This window comes from Punica granatum, chromosome 7 (genome assembly GCF_007655135.1).
Source record: "Punica granatum isolate Tunisia-2019 chromosome 7, ASM765513v2, whole genome shotgun sequence".
NCBI classification, from domain to species: domain Eukaryota; kingdom Viridiplantae; phylum Streptophyta; class Magnoliopsida; order Myrtales; family Lythraceae; genus Punica; species Punica granatum.
Genome location: NC_045133.1, coordinates 4,885,778 through 4,904,649, shown reverse-complemented (window position 1 = coordinate 4,904,649; position 18,872 = coordinate 4,885,778). Strand labels below are relative to the sequence as shown.

The 18,872-nt window shown below is 38.7% G+C and overlaps 4 protein-coding genes and 1 long non-coding RNA gene across 7 annotated transcripts; 3 read left to right on the top strand and 2 right to left on the bottom strand.

Moving 5' to 3' along the window:
- The first annotated feature begins 47 nt into the window (after positions 1–47).
- Positions 48–3,355, top strand: LOC116213895 (cyclin-C1-2-like). The gene is made up of 10 exons (XM_031549024.1): positions 48–221; positions 361–467; positions 1,121–1,160; positions 1,310–1,354; positions 1,576–1,694; positions 1,875–1,989; positions 2,334–2,378; positions 2,510–2,657; positions 2,834–2,946; positions 3,060–3,355. The coding sequence occupies exons 1-9, from the start codon at positions 190–192 to the stop codon at positions 2,936–2,938; spliced, it is 756 nt and encodes a 251-aa protein (XP_031404884.1). The 5' UTR covers positions 48–189; the 3' UTR covers positions 2,939–2,946; positions 3,060–3,355.
- Positions 1,349–5,152, bottom strand: LOC116213896 (homeobox-leucine zipper protein HOX21-like). 2 transcript variants are annotated; one of them, XM_031549026.1, is made up of 4 exons: positions 4,778–5,152; positions 3,647–3,777; positions 3,501–3,548; positions 1,349–1,627 (listed from the first exon to the last, which is right to left on the bottom strand). In XM_031549026.1, exons 1-3 carry the CDS (start codon positions 5,146–5,148, stop codon positions 3,514–3,516), a joined length of 537 nt encoding a protein of 178 aa, XP_031404886.1. In that variant the 5' UTR covers positions 5,149–5,152; the 3' UTR covers positions 1,349–1,627; positions 3,501–3,513. The 2 variants fall into 2 exon arrangements, with proteins under 2 accessions (XP_031404886.1, XP_031404885.1); XM_031549025.1 differs by lacking the exon at positions 1,349–1,627 and having other exon boundaries at positions 3,310–3,548.
- Positions 5,153–9,203: 4,051 nt separating this feature from the next.
- Positions 9,204–9,900, top strand: LOC116215451. The gene is made up of 2 exons (XR_004158466.1): positions 9,204–9,506; positions 9,604–9,900. It is a non-coding gene; the product is annotated as an uncharacterized LOC116215451 (long non-coding RNA).
- Positions 9,901–11,455: 1,555 nt separating this feature from the next.
- Positions 11,456–14,568, top strand: LOC116213418 (GTP cyclohydrolase 1). The gene is made up of 2 exons (XM_031548338.1): positions 11,456–12,171; positions 12,994–14,568. The coding sequence occupies exons 1-2, from the start codon at positions 11,982–11,984 to the stop codon at positions 14,175–14,177; spliced, it is 1,374 nt and encodes a 457-aa protein (XP_031404198.1). The 5' UTR covers positions 11,456–11,981; the 3' UTR covers positions 14,178–14,568.
- Positions 14,569–14,731: 163 nt separating this feature from the next.
- On the bottom strand, positions 14,732–17,815 carry LOC116213419. 2 transcript variants are annotated; one of them, XM_031548339.1, is made up of 9 exons: positions 17,547–17,815; positions 17,361–17,424; positions 16,928–17,134; positions 16,365–16,546; positions 16,062–16,236; positions 15,755–15,966; positions 15,487–15,612; positions 15,294–15,400; positions 14,732–15,145 (listed from the first exon to the last, which is right to left on the bottom strand). In XM_031548339.1, the coding sequence occupies exons 1-9, from the start codon at positions 17,593–17,595 to the stop codon at positions 14,990–14,992; spliced, it is 1,278 nt and encodes a 425-aa protein (XP_031404199.1). In that variant the 5' UTR covers positions 17,596–17,815; the 3' UTR covers positions 14,732–14,989. The 2 variants fall into 2 exon arrangements, with proteins under 2 accessions (XP_031404199.1, XP_031404200.1); XM_031548340.1 differs by having other exon boundaries at positions 17,531–17,781.
- Between the last annotated feature and the right edge of the window lie 1,057 nt (positions 17,816–18,872).

Here is an 18,872-nt window from a genome sequence, read left to right as displayed (position 1 = left end):
TTTTTTCTTTCGTAGCTGTCGAAGAAACGTCCCGGCCAGAAACACGCGGAATAGAAACGTTTCGCGAAGGAGGGAACCGGAGCTTGAAGACGAAGAAGAGCAAGAATCCATCCGCCTTCTTCTCCCCCCCCCCCCCCCCCCCCCCCCACCAGCACAGAGGGCACCTGGAAATTCTTCCGATCGAACTCAATGGCAGCGAATTTCTGGACTTCCACCCACTAGTGAGTAGAAAACCTCCCAGTTCTTCCCCTGAAAAATCCATCTTTATATTAATTTTTTTTTTTACGAAGAAAAAAAAAAACTGCCCTTTAGCCTTCTGATGCCGATCTTCGTCTGCTCACTCCCTGTTTCCTTGGGCAGTAAACAGCTGCTGGACCCAGAAGAGGTGGACGTGGTGCAACCGGCGGATAAAGAGAAGGGTATCACCGTCGAGGACTTCAAGCTCATCAAAATGCATATGGCCACTTGTATGTGTCTCACCCCCCTTTATGAATATGGTCCAATTTCTCCTTATTTTTCGGTTAGTTAATTAATTTATTTTTTAATTGAGGATGAGGATTCTGCAAGTTGGGTCTCTGGGCAGATGATTCGTGGAGAAAAATTTGCAATCTAGGTGTTTATTATGTGGGATGATTAGTAGAAATTGGTCTTAAATGGTATTGTTGATCGAAGACGTTCACTACATTCTGTTTTGATCCCTTACATAAATTCTTCTGTTGTATTAATTGGAAGGATTGATGATGTCTCATATAATGTTTTTGTTTTTACAAAATATATTTGTATATGTTGGTGTGATTGTTTAGGTTGTGTTGATATTTTCATATCCTGCATTCTGCTTTTGTCGCTTGCTTATGTTCAGAAAAGCGTGAATGTAATGACTAGGCAAAAGTTCCTTCGAGTAGGGCTAAGACAAGGGATCAGGATGTGATTTGATTACTAGTTTGTTTTCACTTTTCTCCTATGTTTGCGAGATCTAATGTGATGCTGCCCTTGGACTTCCTTTGTGATGTCAATGTTAGTATATTGTTTCTAATCAAAACTTAATGCTTCAACGTTGATATGTGTATGGAGACTTGCATTAGGATTGGGTTTTCACCGGTTAATTTTCTACGTCTTTCAGATATATGGAGATTGGCTCCACAAGTGAAAGTCAGGCAAAGGTATGAATGCAACATTTTGTGTCATTTAGCTGAACAATAGTTGTTTGATTCTTTTACTTGCTTTCTCCGTTAATGTATCGTGTCAGTTAGATTCTCTTCTTTATGTAAAAATGTATCTTTGGCTCTAATTAATTCTTCAAAATTTTCAGGGTCGTTGCCACAGCAATTACATATATGAGACGTGTCTACACCAGGTAAGATTCAATATGAAATAGCCTATGGTCAATGAGTATCTTTATCAGTGATTCGTATCGAAATGCTTGATGAAACTTAGAACTACTGTGCTATAGATATTATCCAGAATTATCTTTGAATTGGCTGCACTGCTATTGCCTATCACGCTTTCTTCATATGAAATTTTGAGATTCCTTGTTGTACTTCTCTGTATAAGTTTCTTTTTCCTGTTCTATTTTAGGAAGAGTATGTCAGAATATGATCCACGCCTTGTGGCTCCAACATGCCTGTACCTGGCATCAAAAGCAGAGGAAAGCACAGTTCAGGCCAAACTTCTTGTGTTTTACAGTAAAAAGATACGTAAGTAAATGGGATTAATTGTGGCAAAAAAAAAAAAACGGATGAATTTCATCTTCCAATAAGTTCGAGAGTTTTCTAAGGCAAAAAAGGGCTTTCATTTTGGTAACTGGTTTACTTCTTTTCCTTTTTGATGCACATGAGTGTGTGGAATGCTAAAAATCTTCAATTAATGCCCTACAGCTTCTGATGAGAAGTACCGATTTGATATCAAGGACATACTTGAAATGGAAATGAAGATTTTGGAAGCTCTTAACTATTATTTAGTTGTATTCCATCCTTACCGATCTTTAGCTCAGTAAGTATACCCTAACCTCTCTAGTTTATTAACTATTTCCGGTTCTGAATATTATTATTTCCCCAAAGTTATGGCACAGACTCGACTTAAGTTATAGCTTAGGCTCAGCTAGTACATAGCGCCTGATACAGCTCAATCATGAGTATACAATCTCTTTAGTTCATAAGGTTCTTAAGACTACAATCTGTTTGCTCATTTGTTATATGAAACATTTTCTTGTTCTGGAAAAAAAAAAGGCTCGTTGCCTTTCATGCATTAGACATTCTTAATTTGTGCTGTGAATTAGGAAGACATGCCGATTCTTATACAGATTCTGTTTCTCTTTTTCTCTCTCGTTTTGGCAGATTCCTTCAGGATGCGGGACAGAGTGATCTGACTCAGTTTACTTGGTAAAAGATCTCTCGAATCCCAGATTGCCAACCTGATAGAATTATTCTTTTCTTGTTTGTTGTTTATTCATTTGCAAAAAAATGATTTTCAGTGTTTTCTGATGAGAGTATTTGACTGAGCTCTGACTCAGGGGACTCGTTAATGACACCTACAAGATGGATCTGATTCTCATACATCCTCCTCATCTGATTGCATTGGCTTGCATTTACATCGCAAGCGTATTTAAAGACAGGGACACCACCGCATGGTTTGAAGAGCTTCGGGTTGATATGAATGTGGTGAGATTATGAGCTAAAACATATCTTATTTATGTCAGTGTGCCTATATGTTCACCAATAAAAAAGAATGTGCCTATACACTCTCAGAAAGAGTTGAATTCGATCTGATAGAGTCACATAAACCTTGAAGTGAACAATCGTGGATCATCTTTAAAATTCCGTTGCACAATTGACAGGTCAAGAATATATCGATGGAGATACTTGATTTCTACGAGAACCACAGAATGATTACAGAAGAGAGAATAAGCGCAGCTTTCAACAAGTTAGCTCTGAAGCCATAAGTCATCAGGTAGAGTCAGTTATTGGCATTATTTGTGGTCACCAAGTCGTGTTTCTTGCTGTGGCATTTTCTTTGTGCAAAAGGATTTGATACTAACCATGGGGCTTCATCATGACTTATAGTTGCTGAAGCGAGTAGGGTCAGTTTATCAAATTCAAATGTCAATTTGATGAAGCTGCCATGGGGAATTCTAGCGCACTTTGAGGAATGCTTGCAAGCAAAGATCGGTGACCATGGAGAAGGAAGAAAAAGAAATCGAAACCTGAAAGCTTAAAATTTGATCTTGAGAACAGTTTGGATTCTAAATCTGTCCTATTGTAAAGGCACATTGATCAAGCACTGGAAGCTGTATCATTGATTGCTATGATGAGATTGCAGAAATTAAATTGATAATTGCCTATTGTTCAGTGTAATGCAAGTTTTCTATGTTCACATCCTATTTCCATGTACAAAGGACACAAACTTCATCAAGAAATCTCCCTCTCACACAAACTTGGAACCTCAAAGGGAAAATCTTCATTTTAGTGAGCTAAGAGAAGGAAATGCTCTTCGCGTTTTAGTACCTTTACCATCCTATCATAGATTTCCCTTCTTCTTGGCCCGCTTTTTGTCTGCATAAATTAAATAGAAGAAGGTATTGAAAATGGAACTTGCAGTGCAACATGATTATCGGTTCAAATGACACTTACTATAGGGGGCATAAGAATACCTTGTTTTCTTTTAGCCTCGGACTTTGCAAAGAACTCCTTCCACTCATCAGTTAGAACAAACACGGGTTCTTCATCATAATCATCATAATCCTCCCCAATCTGCTCATTATGTTCCTGCTCTTGCGACATCCTATTTCACCAACCAAATGATGGAAACTCAAACTCAGTATTGAGCAAGCTACAAGCATAATCCCAAAAAGACTAGGCAAGACCCAGCAGATGCACAGATAAATCACGTAAAAGAAACAGTACTAGACAACATCAAACAGATTAGGCAGACTCCAGACTGTAAGGTTACTAGACTGAGCAAGTCAAGAGATGGAAGCGAGAGTTATGCTAATACACAGGATAGACAGGTTTCCCGGAACTAAGATGTCGTATCCATTAAAGGGAAGAATTGCGGGGAAAAACACAGGCAGTTCTTTCTTGTACACTATTTACTGTGAAGGACAAGGCTTCATTTCATGCATCCTCTGGTTTTCCCACTTTGAATAACTCAAACATTTCATTGAATAACTCGTGTTAACAATATGGAGAAATAGAGATCGAATGGGTTAATCTGAACAGTTCTACTAAAGTTTTTCTTCAGTAGTTTTTGTCCTCATGAACACTCGATGCTATCATAACATGGACAGAAGATGCTTATCCCGCAAACCAAATTCGCAAACCACAACATAAGACCCTGTCAACGATGATAACATTTATTCGTTGATCACGTTCCATGTATATTTTCTCGTCTTCTAGCCCTTCCGAGGACAGAAAACTGAGAGTCCTCGTATTCTCTTCGGATGAATCGACATCTAGATTATAATCTAAAGTCATCTTGTTCACGTAGCATCACAATTAACAAATCAATGCCCGCACAATTTTATTAGGGGTTAATCTGCTCACCCTAATTGCATACAACCTCACAAAAATCTCCAAATAATCAGACAAAAAGACCATAGATTTCATGTTCAATTCTAACCTACAAGAGATTACGAAATGAACAGGCACGGACATCTCACTGATTCTTGTTCTGATTTATCCCATTGTAATTGATTGAGCATTCCGGGAAACGACAGCCTCGTAATCCGAAACGAAGGAAAGATGACAGAACATGAAAGAGAACACAAACGGAACCGACTTACTGAGTCGCAAGAGATTCATCGCGCTGTGGTTCTCCAGACTGGAAAGTCTCCGAATTGAGGCCGCGGGGCTGGATAACTGCGGCGACAGCATCTGGATGTTGAAGAGCAGGGGGCAGAGGAGCGGCAGCAAGAGCAGGGGAGTGAGCCCGGTGGTGACAGATGAAGTGGCGGTGGCCACGTTGACAGACAAAGTGGCAGTGGTGGTGGCAGTGGCTGTGCCGAGGGTGATGGTGGTTGTGGTGGGGGTGATGGTGATGGTGGCTCTGTTTCAGGGAAGCGTCCATGGCGGCGATGGAACTAACAGACTTCCCGTACTCAACTCGAGGGCAGAAGAGCAAGGGAGAGGGACATATCCAGTAAGGATTACTCATTCCTTTTATCAATTATTCCCCGTTTGCTTTAGATTTTTTTTTTATATGTATTTTGGTATTCATAAGCTGAATGGATTCTGATTAATTCAGTCAGAAAATCGAGTATTAAAGGTTATTCTCTCTTCCAATAAGTGCGATTTTCGGGGTTCGAACTTGTATTCTCCTCCTTACGAATGTGAGCTGCTTACCACTCAACCAACACTTTTATTTGTCCAAAATTTTTTTAACCAAACTCAACTTAATTTCACTTACCTTTAATTCAACAACACAATTATTACTTTTTCCTTTTTCTTTAATTTTTTTTAATCATTCAATTCAATTTTTAATACTAAATTCTCTTAACTATTTATTACTTTTTTCACAATCCAACAATACAATCATTACTTAATCATTACTTTGTTTAAACTATTTATTATTTTTTTACATTTTTTTTATAATTTAACAATACAATTATTACAATCAATTAAAACAAAAACTCAATTCAAATACCAAACACAATATTAAACTCATAATTTTTTTATAACTGAAAAAGTTCAATCTCGTAATGAAGAATAAATAGTGTTAAACGGAATTAATTTTTAGTAATATTGAAAAAATATAAATACACGTTTATTTTAAGTACATAACAATAACTACTATAAAACCTTTACAATTGCCCGACAAAAAACAAGTTATGTTACGAATTAAAAGAATGAGAGGAGAGGAATCCCGAAAGCAAATTGTCGGACAAAGCGCATATTGTGCACAAGATTGGAGTCACGAAGGAGGAGGCGTGACTGCACGAGTCACTAGAGGAAGTAAAACGTGGGAGGTATAAAATTTCGTTACAAAGGAGGGCTAATTGCCCTGGATGGGGTAGAAAAATACGAAATAAAAGAGTACAAAAATTCTAGAATTAAGTACGTGAATTTTTGGTTTCGATCCTAACCCGAGTGTCATTATACTATATCTTCTTTTCTTAAATAGAATTTGGTTCTTATAAGTTTGCATGGGAGGGAATTACATATTTTTCTTTGGACGGAATAAAGGAAAAGTCAAAAGAATAACCTAAATAAATGAGACAAATATAAAACTTCTTGATTTTTAAATGAGGGCGTGCATTCCTTCACTAAATCCCATTTCTTGAATAACTGACATCTAGATTAAGTTTATTTGTTCGATAACTTTTTTGTTTTCACTTTGTGTTGTACGTTATACTTAAATTTCATTTTTCCTTATATTTACAAGTGAAAAATCGTAAAAAAGAAAGTGGGTTCACAATGTATTTTATATCATTTCTTTTAACTTTTGAAATTTTATCAAGATTAAACTGAAAGTTATTTGCACTATTTCCGTCCATAGTCTCTGAATTAAATCTTTGAAGTGGGTACTTCACTGTCACATAATCGCAACTTCATTCAAAGATACACTCAATAACATTATCGCACGTTTCTCTCTCACGTCACGTGGGCAAGAGAGACGCGACAGAGACGGCGGCTGAAGGTAGTCTAAGTATTGACACCTTTAGAACAAACTTTTAAATTTAAGAGCCACTTTTTGACAAAGTTGATCCGGCTGCGTCTGCATGGGTACCACGTTCTTTAATCTTTAGCAGCAGGGACCAAATAGAGATGGATGCAAACAAATATTACAATCAGATGGACAATCATAAGACAGATCAGTTCACGAGTTGAATAAGAGAGTGTTCGTTTCAAGCATACCACCGGAGAACCATACGAGTTTTCATGAAGAGCTCCTTCGTGTTGATAGCGAAGAAATGCAGTTACCTTATCCTCGTTTAGTAAATTTATACAGATTTTAAATTTGATCACAGACGTACCCGACTTCGTGAATCCGGCTTTAGCTCAGCTGGTAGAGCGGAGGACTGTAGTTTGTCTCACGTTATTCATCAAACGGACGTACCCGACTTCTAAGCAATATTATTCTAAGCTTTCATGTCACTTTTTTTTTTTTAATTGTAGTTTCAGCTCCATCAACACCAATATATTCTAGAAGGGATGCCCTTAAGTTGTTGTTAGCTGCTTTTTTTTCCCCATTTATAATTCCCTACTGGCAATGATTTGTGTTATTGTTTGTAAAAGAAAAAATAAATGAGATTAACCAAGTTTGTTTGGTTGAAGGGATCGGTACATATACCTGCTTAATATTTCAAATTTGAGTATTTTGAATAGAAGAAATTCACATTTTTAGAGAATTTATTTTTTAGTGGGTCGACATATCTCAAATTTGGGTTAAGTGGGATTTATTTGGCTTTTGTATACCAAATGATATACATTGGAAAAGAAGTACAATAAATAATGTCATATTGTTCTACCTTCTTGATTTCCTATAAATAGGAAGACAAAGTGAAAATGAGCCATTAACCGTATTTTCGTGAAGAAAGGAAAAATGTTTCACTGTTTTTGTGTAATTATAAATTAATAAAAAGAAATGTAAAAAAGAGAATGCCTCCTTTCGTGGGAAAACTCCACTATATATACTCAGAATGCATTTTTAAATATATGCATTGCTCAACCACTAGGTGAATAACACATACTCGCATTTTTTTAAAGAATTCTGAATAATTTATTTATAATTTACGTGAAGGTCTTATCAGAAATTGGCCTTTTCAATTCAATGTATCATTTATGGCCAAAAAAGAAAAATCCGGTACTGTAAACTAACAAAAGCAAAAGCATTTATTTTTTTATCCTTTATTGGGTCAAGTCCAGAAATATATCCCCATAGTTTCGTGAAACAACAATTATCAATTTCTTCATAAATATGTATTAATCTATAATAAATTTACTTGCCAAACTAATTCCTAATAAATCTCATGTTCCTTATTGTATTAATTAGTCTACTCTAACATAATTAATTTCATAATAGTTGCACAAAATTAAAATATTTATTTTCATAAATTTTAATTTTCTTACTATAAACCATCAATTTATTGCTCACTTTTTTCCAAAATTCCTAATGCTTCTATCCATCAACTACCCATAAATTCAACAAAAATGCTAATCATCTTAAAGATTGTGCCTATTAATTCTCCTAGCACTCACAGGTATTTAATAGCTCTTTGACATTGGGTAAAAACAATTCATATCATTGTAAATGTGATTTTTAAATCGAGAGAATTTTAAGATTATTTATTAGTGGGATTTCTCATTTTCTTTGTTCCAGACGAATTTATTTATTCCTTTGTGATGTTCAATTAAACTAATTGTGTTATTCTAGTCATCCATTTTTTTATCGAGTTACTTGTCAAATTTTCTCTTCACTTCTCCACTTGACTTTCTTTTTTGATAGTTTTTACTCTAATCTTGATGCAAGAAAGGAAAAAAAATTGTTGAAAATGATTCAAACAAAATATTAGGAGAAATTTATTATAAAAATTTTAATTATTAATTTACAAGTCAATTAAAATAAAAAATGCAAGTTGATTTTATTAACCTTTTATCCTAAAATGAATATATTTTTAGAGGCCTCATATAAATTTTTTGTTTTGGGCCACTATTTCTCATGGACCACCTATAGAATACGAAATCTCTTAATTATCATACGAGAATATACATCACTGCATTACACCTACTTTCATTCCACCCTCATTTTTAACGCCCTTATTTTTACAGGCCACCCTAATTTTTAACTGACATGACAACTAACCTGATTCCACTTTTTTTTCCTAGGTATTTCACATGCCACTTTTTGCGTAACAACTAACCTGCTTCCACTTGTACAATTAGCTGGTAGACACTTCTGAATATTATCGTAAATTTCAAAATTTAAAAAAATCTAATTTTTCTTCTTAATAAAAGAAAAATAAACAGAGAATGCAAGGAATGATAGGAAGTCAACTAATATTTATTGATTCAAGCGATTTGACATTTATTTTTTTAAAATAAGTTCGTAGATTCTAACATTGTGAATGAAGAAAATTCATGTTATGAGAGTTTTATTCCCATAGTGGGCCAATTCGGCTTAAACTAGATTAATAGGGATTTCGATAGGTTTTTGAATACCATGACACATAAAAAAAAAAAAAAAGACTCATGGGAAGTGTAGCTCCACCATCAACCACCCATGCAAGATTGCCAAAGGCATTAGAAATTTAGAGGCCTTCTTCAAAGCAATACCTACCGCCGCTCTGCCCCATCTCTCTGTTTTCTCTTTTTCGTAAAAGAGAGATAAGGGAGGCTGAGTCTAATGGGATCACGAGAGGCAAGGTCGACATTAGAGGCCACCAACGATCTTACGTTGGGAGCAGTTGTTAGCTGCGAAGGTTCGACGCCAATTTGCTCCCATCTTTCTCTCTTCGTTGGCCTTCGCGGACCTTACGCTAGGGGTGGTGGCTGGTGGAAAAAGTGGAAGCCCAGGTCTTCTCATCAGCCCATTTAAGCGATAGGCGTTCTTCTTAGATATTAATTATTATCTTAAAATTAAAAATAACACTAAACGCCGTTCAATCTGCAGTTCTTGAGGCCTGCCGATGGAGCTACGATGGTTCTTTGGGTTTCTGATCGTTTCTGGCGTAGTATGGGGAAGTCGCAAGAATAGACGAGGAATCAAGAACGGAAAGGGATTCATTTGGTGCCTCCAAACAGTGGCCGGATCAAGTTGAATGCGGATGGTTCGTTGATGGTTAAGCTGGGGTTTGGTTGGTGCTGGTGGGCTTACTTAGGGACGAATGGGGTTGGTTAGTGTGGTTAAATTATCTCTCAAATCTAAACCCTTCCCGAGTCCATTATGGAATTTAAAGAAAATTCTCAAGTCCTTTCCATTTAATTTAATGGGTTCCCTTTTATTCATTAATGCACCCTTTGCCATTATAAAAAAATCTAACTAATAATGACCACAAAATAAATATTTAATCACGCCAGTTTCATGAATAAAAACATTGATCAAATTAACATCTCTCGAAAGAATTTCATCTCATCAAGATTCTACAACATAATTCATAATAAGTTAAAACAATCACATAATTAAACACACAAAACTCCTTAATCCTCCTCCACAAACTCTACATCTCCATTGACATCTTCTTCCGGGGCATCGAAGACACCATATATCCCACTACAATCAACACCTATGCGAAAGGAGATAAAGACATTCAAAGAATGAACTAATAAAATAAATTAATAACTACAAAAATTTTATATTATAGCAAAGGTTATAATTTAGCTCCTAAATGAAGGTTAATTTGCGAAATTAAAAAACGAATGGAGGTACTTAATTAATTTTCGCCTTAGAGGGTCTGCGATGGGTTTTAGAGCAAAATACCGAACCCTTTCCAAACCTCCAGGGTCTTAGCGAAAATTCCTTAAACCCTTCCGGTGACCGGTCAAAACCTTTTTATTGCCAATTAGAGGCTGGGAGGTTTTGCCTTTTACAGAAATCCATTGGGAGGCTTTGTTCATAATGTTGGGTATTCTTCCTCGCTGACAGCTGAGACTGCTGAGTTATGGGTGGTCCATGCGAGGTTGGAGTTGGGATGGAACACAGGTCATTGCAGGGTTATTCTTGAAGTGGATCCTGAAGTGGTGTGGTTCACTTTTCTGATGTGAAGTGATTCACTTTCCTAACTTTGGGAGTTTGTGCAAGTGGCTAGAATGAAACGATCCTCTGAGATATTCATCGGCTTCTTTTTCGGAATTGGATGGTTGCAGTCCAATATACATATCAGGAAACGACCTCGTGTGCATATTGGTTTGTCGAATTATGATTTTTCTTTTCGCATTGGAGTTCATAATCTACCCAATTGTCTTTTTGAGCTCGACTTGTTGATCTATATCGATAGTTCTGGGATCTTCATGACTTGCTTTTTTTGATCTTTAAGTTTATTAATTTTATCTAGGGCCTTTGGCCCCTTACTTCACCAAAAAAAAACATTAATAACTGTTATGTCTGCGGAGTTTATCTACACGTGCATGGAGTTAACTGCCGTATCATTAAAAACAGAAATGGGTAATAATTCTATTCTGAAATAAGGTTCATGATTCTCATAACTTCATATAAGCTTCACTGGATATTGTTATTGTATATTCCTTCGGCATCGGAATTTCCAATCCTATAGAACATAACAAGTTTGGATTGACAGAGAAAAAGATAATGTACCACAATGACGTACGCTCTCGCCTTTCAAACAAGATGTTATATATCGATTCTCATGATAAAATCACTCATATTTTTTATTAATTATTATAATTTATAGTTCGATCCAGTAAATCCTAAACTTTCTTCCCCATGTACTTTGCTTCAAGTGGTCAACAATGACTATACCTACCCCCCTACCTCCTCCCTCCCCTTTATAATCAAACCATATCGCAGACATGCAGCCCTCACACAGAGACAGGCGGGGGGAGATAGGGGAGATTGGGATTGGGGGGAGAGTACCGACCCATGATTATATAGAAAGCTCCAAGCCTTTTCCCTTCATCTCCTCAGCCGTACATTTCCAGAGGAGCCCCTCTCCTCTCCTCTCCGTTCCTCGTCTCTCAGCGGCTGCGTTGGGGCCCAGATTTACCCGTCACACAAAACAGAGGATCTCAGGGAAAACGAAAAACAGAGCATTCAAATCCACACAGACCCCCCCGCCTCATCTCCTCTTCACATCTCTCTCCATTCCATCTTCTTTCTTCTGCCTCTCCCTATGTGGGTAGCTCTCAATTTGCTTCATTTGCCTAATTCCAAATCCGGGCAATCCCCAAGTTCATTCATTTCTTGATTCTGGGTCTCCGGCGATCTACTTCCTTACTGGACTCTCAGATCTCTGCCTGTTTTGGTTCGGGTAGTAGGGGGCGATTAGGGATCTGGGTTCCCCAGTGGTCATCGTCTCCGCGTCCTCCTCCCAGATGGGCGCTCTGGATGAGGGGCATTTCTGCGAGGAGCTCGAGAACGGTGTGAAGCTCGAAGACCCCGAGACCTTCGCCATCGAGGATGCGGTCAGAGTCCTGCTGCAGGGCTTGGGTGAAGATGTCAACCGGGAGGGAATCAGGAAGACTCCTCTTCGCGTCGCCAAAGCCTTCCGCGAAGGAACCAGAGGTACCACTTGGAGCAATTCCACATGATTCAATCTCAATTTGTTCCTCTGGTTTTGCCATTTTCATGTTATCATACACAAAATTCTTGTTTTTAGTAATGCCCTTTTTAATTTATATTGGAATAGCGGATCGTTGGATATGTTGCTTGTCTTATTAGTTAAGACAAGGTTAAGGGTTGTTGGATTTCTTATGTAAAGGTGATTGCTTTTGTCGGAGTCAGTGAGTTAGTTGGTTTAAGCAAACTGGAGAGGAGACAGGAATGTATGTTAAGGTGATGTGGTTTTATGGTCGAATTCGATGTCCCTCTCGTGATGTTATTGCTAGAAAATAATGGTGGTTTAAGTTGTGTGAAACTCTTGCTTTCTGTTATGAGCATACGAGATTGATACAGAGAAGACGGGTGGGGACCTTGAATGTACCTCTTATGGTTTGACTTATATTAGCCAATTGTAGGTGTCCCGGCAAGTTGTTGCAGTTTTACTTTTCTTAAGAAAACACTCTCATGGGGTTCTGATGGATTTGTTCGGTTTGCGCGTCCATAATTGCTTGTAAATCATGATGAATGCATGTAAGAGGTCATTGCTTAGTATAGGATCACAGCTTCGTATGGGATCACGTAGAGTATACCTGGTGGGTACAGATCGTATCCGTATTCACTATCTTGATAATGAATAAGGTGGTCCTGTTCCTCTTACTGTACGATACTTATTAAATCTTCGCATATTGGTAGGTGAGGTTGATTGATCGTGAATGAAACACCATTCTTTCTATTGTTATGAAATGTCGAAACTTAAGTCACACGCTGTTCTTCTGTTGCTCATAGGTTATCGACAGAAAGTGAAGGACATAGTCCAAGGAGCACTATTTCCTGAAGCAGGTCTTGATAAGTCCATCGGAAACGCGGGAGGAGCAGGAGGGCTTGTGCTGGTTCGTGACCTCGACCTGTTCTCCTACTGTGAATCCTGCCTGCTGCCGTTCCAGGTCAAGTGCCATGTTGGGTATGTACCATCTGGTCAGAGAGTGTTGGGCCTGAGCAAGCTCTCTCGAGTGTCTGATGTGTTTGCCAAGAGGCTCCAAGAGCCCCAGCGATTAGCTGACGAGATCTGCTTGGCACTTCAAAGTGGGATCAAGCCTTCTGGAGTTGCGGTCATTCTCCAATGCTCACACCTTCGTTTCCCAACTCTTGAATCAGTATTACTAAACTCAAACCAGGAAGTTTGGTCCGATGTTACAGTCAGTTCGGGCTCGGGCGTCTTCAAGGATGAGAATTCCGATGCCTGCAGCGATTTCCTCAGCCTCCTAAAATTCAGGGGTGTAAATATTAAGAAAACTCAGACAAGTGAGTGCTGGTGCCCTTCTCGTATTTCTGATTCTCCAAGCTCTATAGCTTGTTCAGCTGTTGCGCCTGCAAACCATCTAATGGTCTCTGCTGTGACTTCAATTATCGAGTCTTTGGGTGAGGACCCATTAAGAAAAGAGCTAGTGGGAACTCCAGCGCGGTTTGTGAAGTGGCTCATGAACTTCAAAGACACTAAGCTTGATATGAAGCTGAATGGGTTAGGATTATGCAAGATAGATACTCACAAACCGAACGGAGTAGTACATGGCAATGGAGGTCGGATGCATTCGGAGCTGAACCTTTCTTTCTGGTCTCAGTGCGAACACCATTTGCTTCCCTTCCATGGGGTCGTCCACATAGGATATTTCTGCTCTGAAGGGTTTAGTCCTTTACCCAAGTCTCTCTTACAGGCGATAGTGCATTTCTTTGGCTTCAAGCTTCAGGTGCAGGAGAGGCTCACAAGGCAGATTGCAGAGACCGTCTCTTCGCTCCTAGGTGGGGACGTTATGGTTGTTGTGGAGGCTTATCACACGTGTATGATCTCGAGAGGAATCGAGAAGTTTGGGAGCAACACTGCTACAATCGCTGTTTTGGGTCGATTCTCGACCGATTCGGCTGCTAGGGCAAAATTTTTGGCTGGAATAACAAAGGCCATAGGGGGATCATAAGAATCAATTTATACCTTACAAGTCATATATTTGTTTGTGTTTTATATCGGGATCACCCTTTGCTTCGCTCAATTGTGTATTTGGAAATCATGGTGAGTGAGAGGTACAAGACGATCTCAGCTATTCTTCCTTTCCGCTGACAGAAGATAATGCGGATTGTGTATTTGGAAATCATGGTGAGTGAGAGGTACAAGAAGCGGAAGCCGGATGGTGAAGAAAGTCGAGTTTACGGAAAATTTTCTGTTTTTTATTTTTTTATTTTTTTATTTTTGTGGGGGCAGGATTTTGGTGGTTGTTTGTAGTATTCGATCAGTTCATCATGGTTATCTGTAGCGATTCATTTTTGGTCCAACTAGAATGTAGCGATATCAAAAATTCATTTATTTTCCCAGAAGAATTGGAAGCTGATATGTCGCTTAAACCTTTTGGAATAGGTATGTTCTGATTGGGAACAGATGTTCGGGTTTTGATCGAGTGTATTACGGTGAGGAACAGGTCACTACGCATGCCCCTACTCCTACTTGCAGTTGTATAAGCAAAGACAGATGAAAACCTTTGTAAACATCAGTTGATTCTCATACAAGTCGAACAACCGGTACATAACACGAAACAGGCACTAAGATTCATTCGACTCAACCATATAAGCTACCGCAGACAGAGATGAGTTTTGTGTTATGTGCACATGAGCACGAGCTATACATGAACCCAGTACGACGGCAGTCTCTAGCTGTACAAAAAGTACCCTTATTTTTTTAGATTCACAGGAACTTCTGGTGGGAGATCGAACGAGATGGGAATTGATGAGATTTATATTATGCCAGCCACATATGTCGCATCGAAGGCCAATCGATATTAAGATTTGATCGGGGCCGATGGTGGTGTGCTCGATGCCTAAAGGCTGAGATGATGGCGAACCCAACTACGATGGAGAAGTACAAAATCCTCAAAATAGTAGATGCTCTGCATACCTGGGTAATTGTTATTCATGATCAGTGTGTTTATTTCCAATGTGAAAGAGAGTCAAGGAGCTTAAAGAGACGGCACAGAAGATTTAACTACAATACGACATTACAAGATCAGGTGAGCATAGAAAGAATGTTTTGATGAGGGTCGTACCTTCTTTGGAAAAAATATCTTCTTGTGAGGAAGATTTCTATCTGCATGCTCGAGGGAATAATGTATCATGTCGATTATTGTGAACTCTGTTAGTGGATCAGAGCTTTCTGCAAGAACAACACAGAAGGTGGCTCATGTTAAGTTCTCATATTACAATGAATAGATTTAAGTCTCAAAAGACGGATTGAATTACCTGGTATATCAAATATTTGTTTAGCAGGAGGAATGCCTAGACGTTCTCCCAGGTGGACACGGATACGAGCACGATCCGTGACTGAAAGTAAGTCACCATGTGTTACCACCACCACAGGCCTATCATCTGCAACGAAGGCAAAAAATAAGTAAAGGCATGCATTCTTTCTCAAACATCAAAAGTCGAGCAAAACCCTGAATTTGATTCTATCCAGTAAAATTGCTTAATATCATGAGCATTTGAAGCAACATCAAGCATCTAGCAGTACCCTTAAATGACTGGTATGGAAGGTTGAACATAGTTGCGACCATATCCATGTATGGACATGCTCCATCATCTTTCCCCTCCATTGATTTGAGAACTGATAGGCCATCAACAACAAAGATAACAAAATTAACGGCTCTGATTGCAGAGGATGGGTGGCCCTTCTGACGAGCTTTGTACTTCATTCTCTTCCTTAAATCTGGATCATCTGATCCCCTGAAGGAGAGAACCAAAACGAGTTTATATTACTGAGAAGATAAGAGACAATCCATTTATGAAAGCAAAAGCTGAAAAAGGTGCTAGAGCTTCACCAGATGACAAGCTCACCATCATGAACTCCTTTCAGCATCCACCGTCTTATCATTTCAGCATTCTCTAGGGCATCCAAGGACCAGCTACGGGTGTCATAAAGACAAAAGGATGTTGACCTTCTAGGAATCATGTATTCCCGGAGGAAAAGGGTTCCATCTCCCGCAGATGAATTAACTAATATCGAGGAGAATATTGAACGAAATCATCAAGATGAAAATTTGCTAGATATCACTGCAACATAATCCAACACAAGAAAAGAGGAAAAAACGAAAAAAAAAAAAAAAGTTTGACAGAACAAGTACATGTTACTTGGGCTCTTTCTGATGTAAACTTGTCATCTTCAAACACCTTTGATATTCTATTGATGAGGCTGCTCTTTCCAGACCCTTTTGGACCGATTAATATGAGACAAGTTGTCCGAGGCACATCATATTCAGATGATTTTGTGCCACCAACTTCCTCGATCCATGCTCCAGGGTAATAGCTGTGAAGTAGAAGAATCTTTCTCATATGTAAGTTATCTATAAATAGAACCATGCTTAACGGAACAGTATCAATGACCTAGACAATATCACTCTAGTTTGCATTCCTGAAGAGAACAAAGAAACAATACAGCAAAAACAGAGCTGTTAATCAGCTTTCAGACCATCAAATCACAACACATTCAATCAAACTTCATCAAGTTGACTTAATCTTACAGAAGACACTACAAGTTCCAGAGAGAGAATTGAATCAGATAGACGCGGCAACCCAAGAACATAACTGCATCAAAGAAAGCCGTTAAACGGGATACGTAAGACCATGGGACTAACTCTCAAACAGGTGATGCGCTATCAAACTGAAGGAAAGGGATTCACACAAGTACCTAAGAATTCTGCTTTTCGCCTGAGCCAAACTCTCTCTACAAACCCGTGTATCGTCATAACTCTTCAAGATTTCTCTGTAAGCACCCTGGCTCCTCCTCCAGTTGACATCAAAATCCAAACCACCGGGAGGAGAAGCCCGATTCGACTCGTCAGAATTCCCAGACGCCAAGCCACCATCCTTAATCTCTGCTCCACCCTCACCGCTCCTGTCAACATCATCAATCCGAACTAAAAGATGACAACTTCCTTAGACATAAAATCAGCGAATTATCCACCACAGGCTCAGAACCCACGAGAATCGGGACCGAGCTCATCGGAATTTTATAGAATCGAACTCATTGTACATAGAAACGGCGAATTTACGGAAATTTGAGAAAGCAAATAGCAGGCCCTGAAAAGCGACAATTCCGATTTTCGGACTGAATTACGAACCTCAAAGAGGACGGAAGTCGAGGAGGCAGCTGGGGCATTTCATTATCAACGAAACATTCTCCTTCTGCTCGATCATTCCGCAAAAAATCAAACGACGATCAATCTCCGTTACCCATAAGATCGATCAAAAGGAAAAAGGAAAGAGAAAACGCAGAGGCAGAGATGGGTACAGGAGAGAGTGATCACCGGAAAGGGAACCGTCGGAGCTTGCTCGTTCACCTCCCTCACCGCCCATGGCTGATCGCTTGTCGCTAGGAAGGTGAGCTGCTGATCAACAAGCTCTCAGCTTCTGCTCGTATCACTCTCTACAGCCAACACAGAGGGATAGAGTGCGTGTTTTCTTCTGCATGAAGATAACCAGATGGAACCTTCCTCATTCTTCTTCTCCTCTGCTCAGTGCCATTTCAGCTTCCACTTTTTTTTCTTTTTTTTTTAAATAAAACTATAATTTCAGTGTAGCCTTGTAATTTGAGGATGATTTCAAAAAGTACCTTATGATTTTTTTTTCTAACCGAGATATCCAGGCTTCGCCCGATTAATTTTCGAGGATTCGTGAACTCCCGGCGACGCACGGAGCCAGTAATCAAGTCAAAGACGCTCCGGTGGCTCTAAGGGATTTCGAATTCGGGATCAGGTGAATACTGAATCTCCTCCTTAACTACTAGGCTCAATCCCTTAGAGTTAAAATGTACCTTATGATTTAGTTTATTTCAAAATGCTCCCTAAGGGTCGTCAAACCGTCTCAATACGCTCCAAAGTCCAAACCTACAATTAACTTTTAAATGGGAAGAGGTTCATATGCGATTTACATGTTTCGTAAGGACTTCCGTCTGTTTCAATAGTTTTTATATTTATTTATCTCTCTTCGCATCTCATTATTATTACTTCAGAGATGATCGAAACTATTTCGATCTCTTCGGTTTCAGTTTTTTGCTGCTATATGCCATCCATGCGGCTAGTGTTAGAGCCATTGCCTCCTGCCTTACTTGTCAAACTCTCCGCTTCAGTGTAAAAGAGTCTTTCGGTACGTTTGGTTTCAGAGTTAAAATAACTTTGATTGTGGAAAAGGACAAAATATTGTGTAGTGTATTGAGTTAAAGTTAAAATTTTTTACTTGGAAAATGTGTATTTTTGTTATGTAGTGAGTTGAGTTAAAGTTAAAGTTAAATTTTTTATAATTTTAATCACGGGCCATTTTTATCTCCCCCAATCCCAACAAGTTGAAACTTTATGAAGAACATTTTACATATGGAAGGCAATGAACTCGTGTATTTTTTTTACTTTTTCAGTGTATTGCACATGGAGAAATTTATGTTTGGTTTTTCTAGTCATGTTCATTGCATATGAACTTTTTTGCATCCAAATATTAATATTTAATAGTGTTAGTAGTTTCGAGCGAATTCAGACGGTTTGATCAATCTGGAAGGAGAATATGAGGCAAATTAAACTATAGGGTCCATTTTAAAATCGTGCACAAATTACCGGGTGTATATTGAAATAAGCCATCTCTAT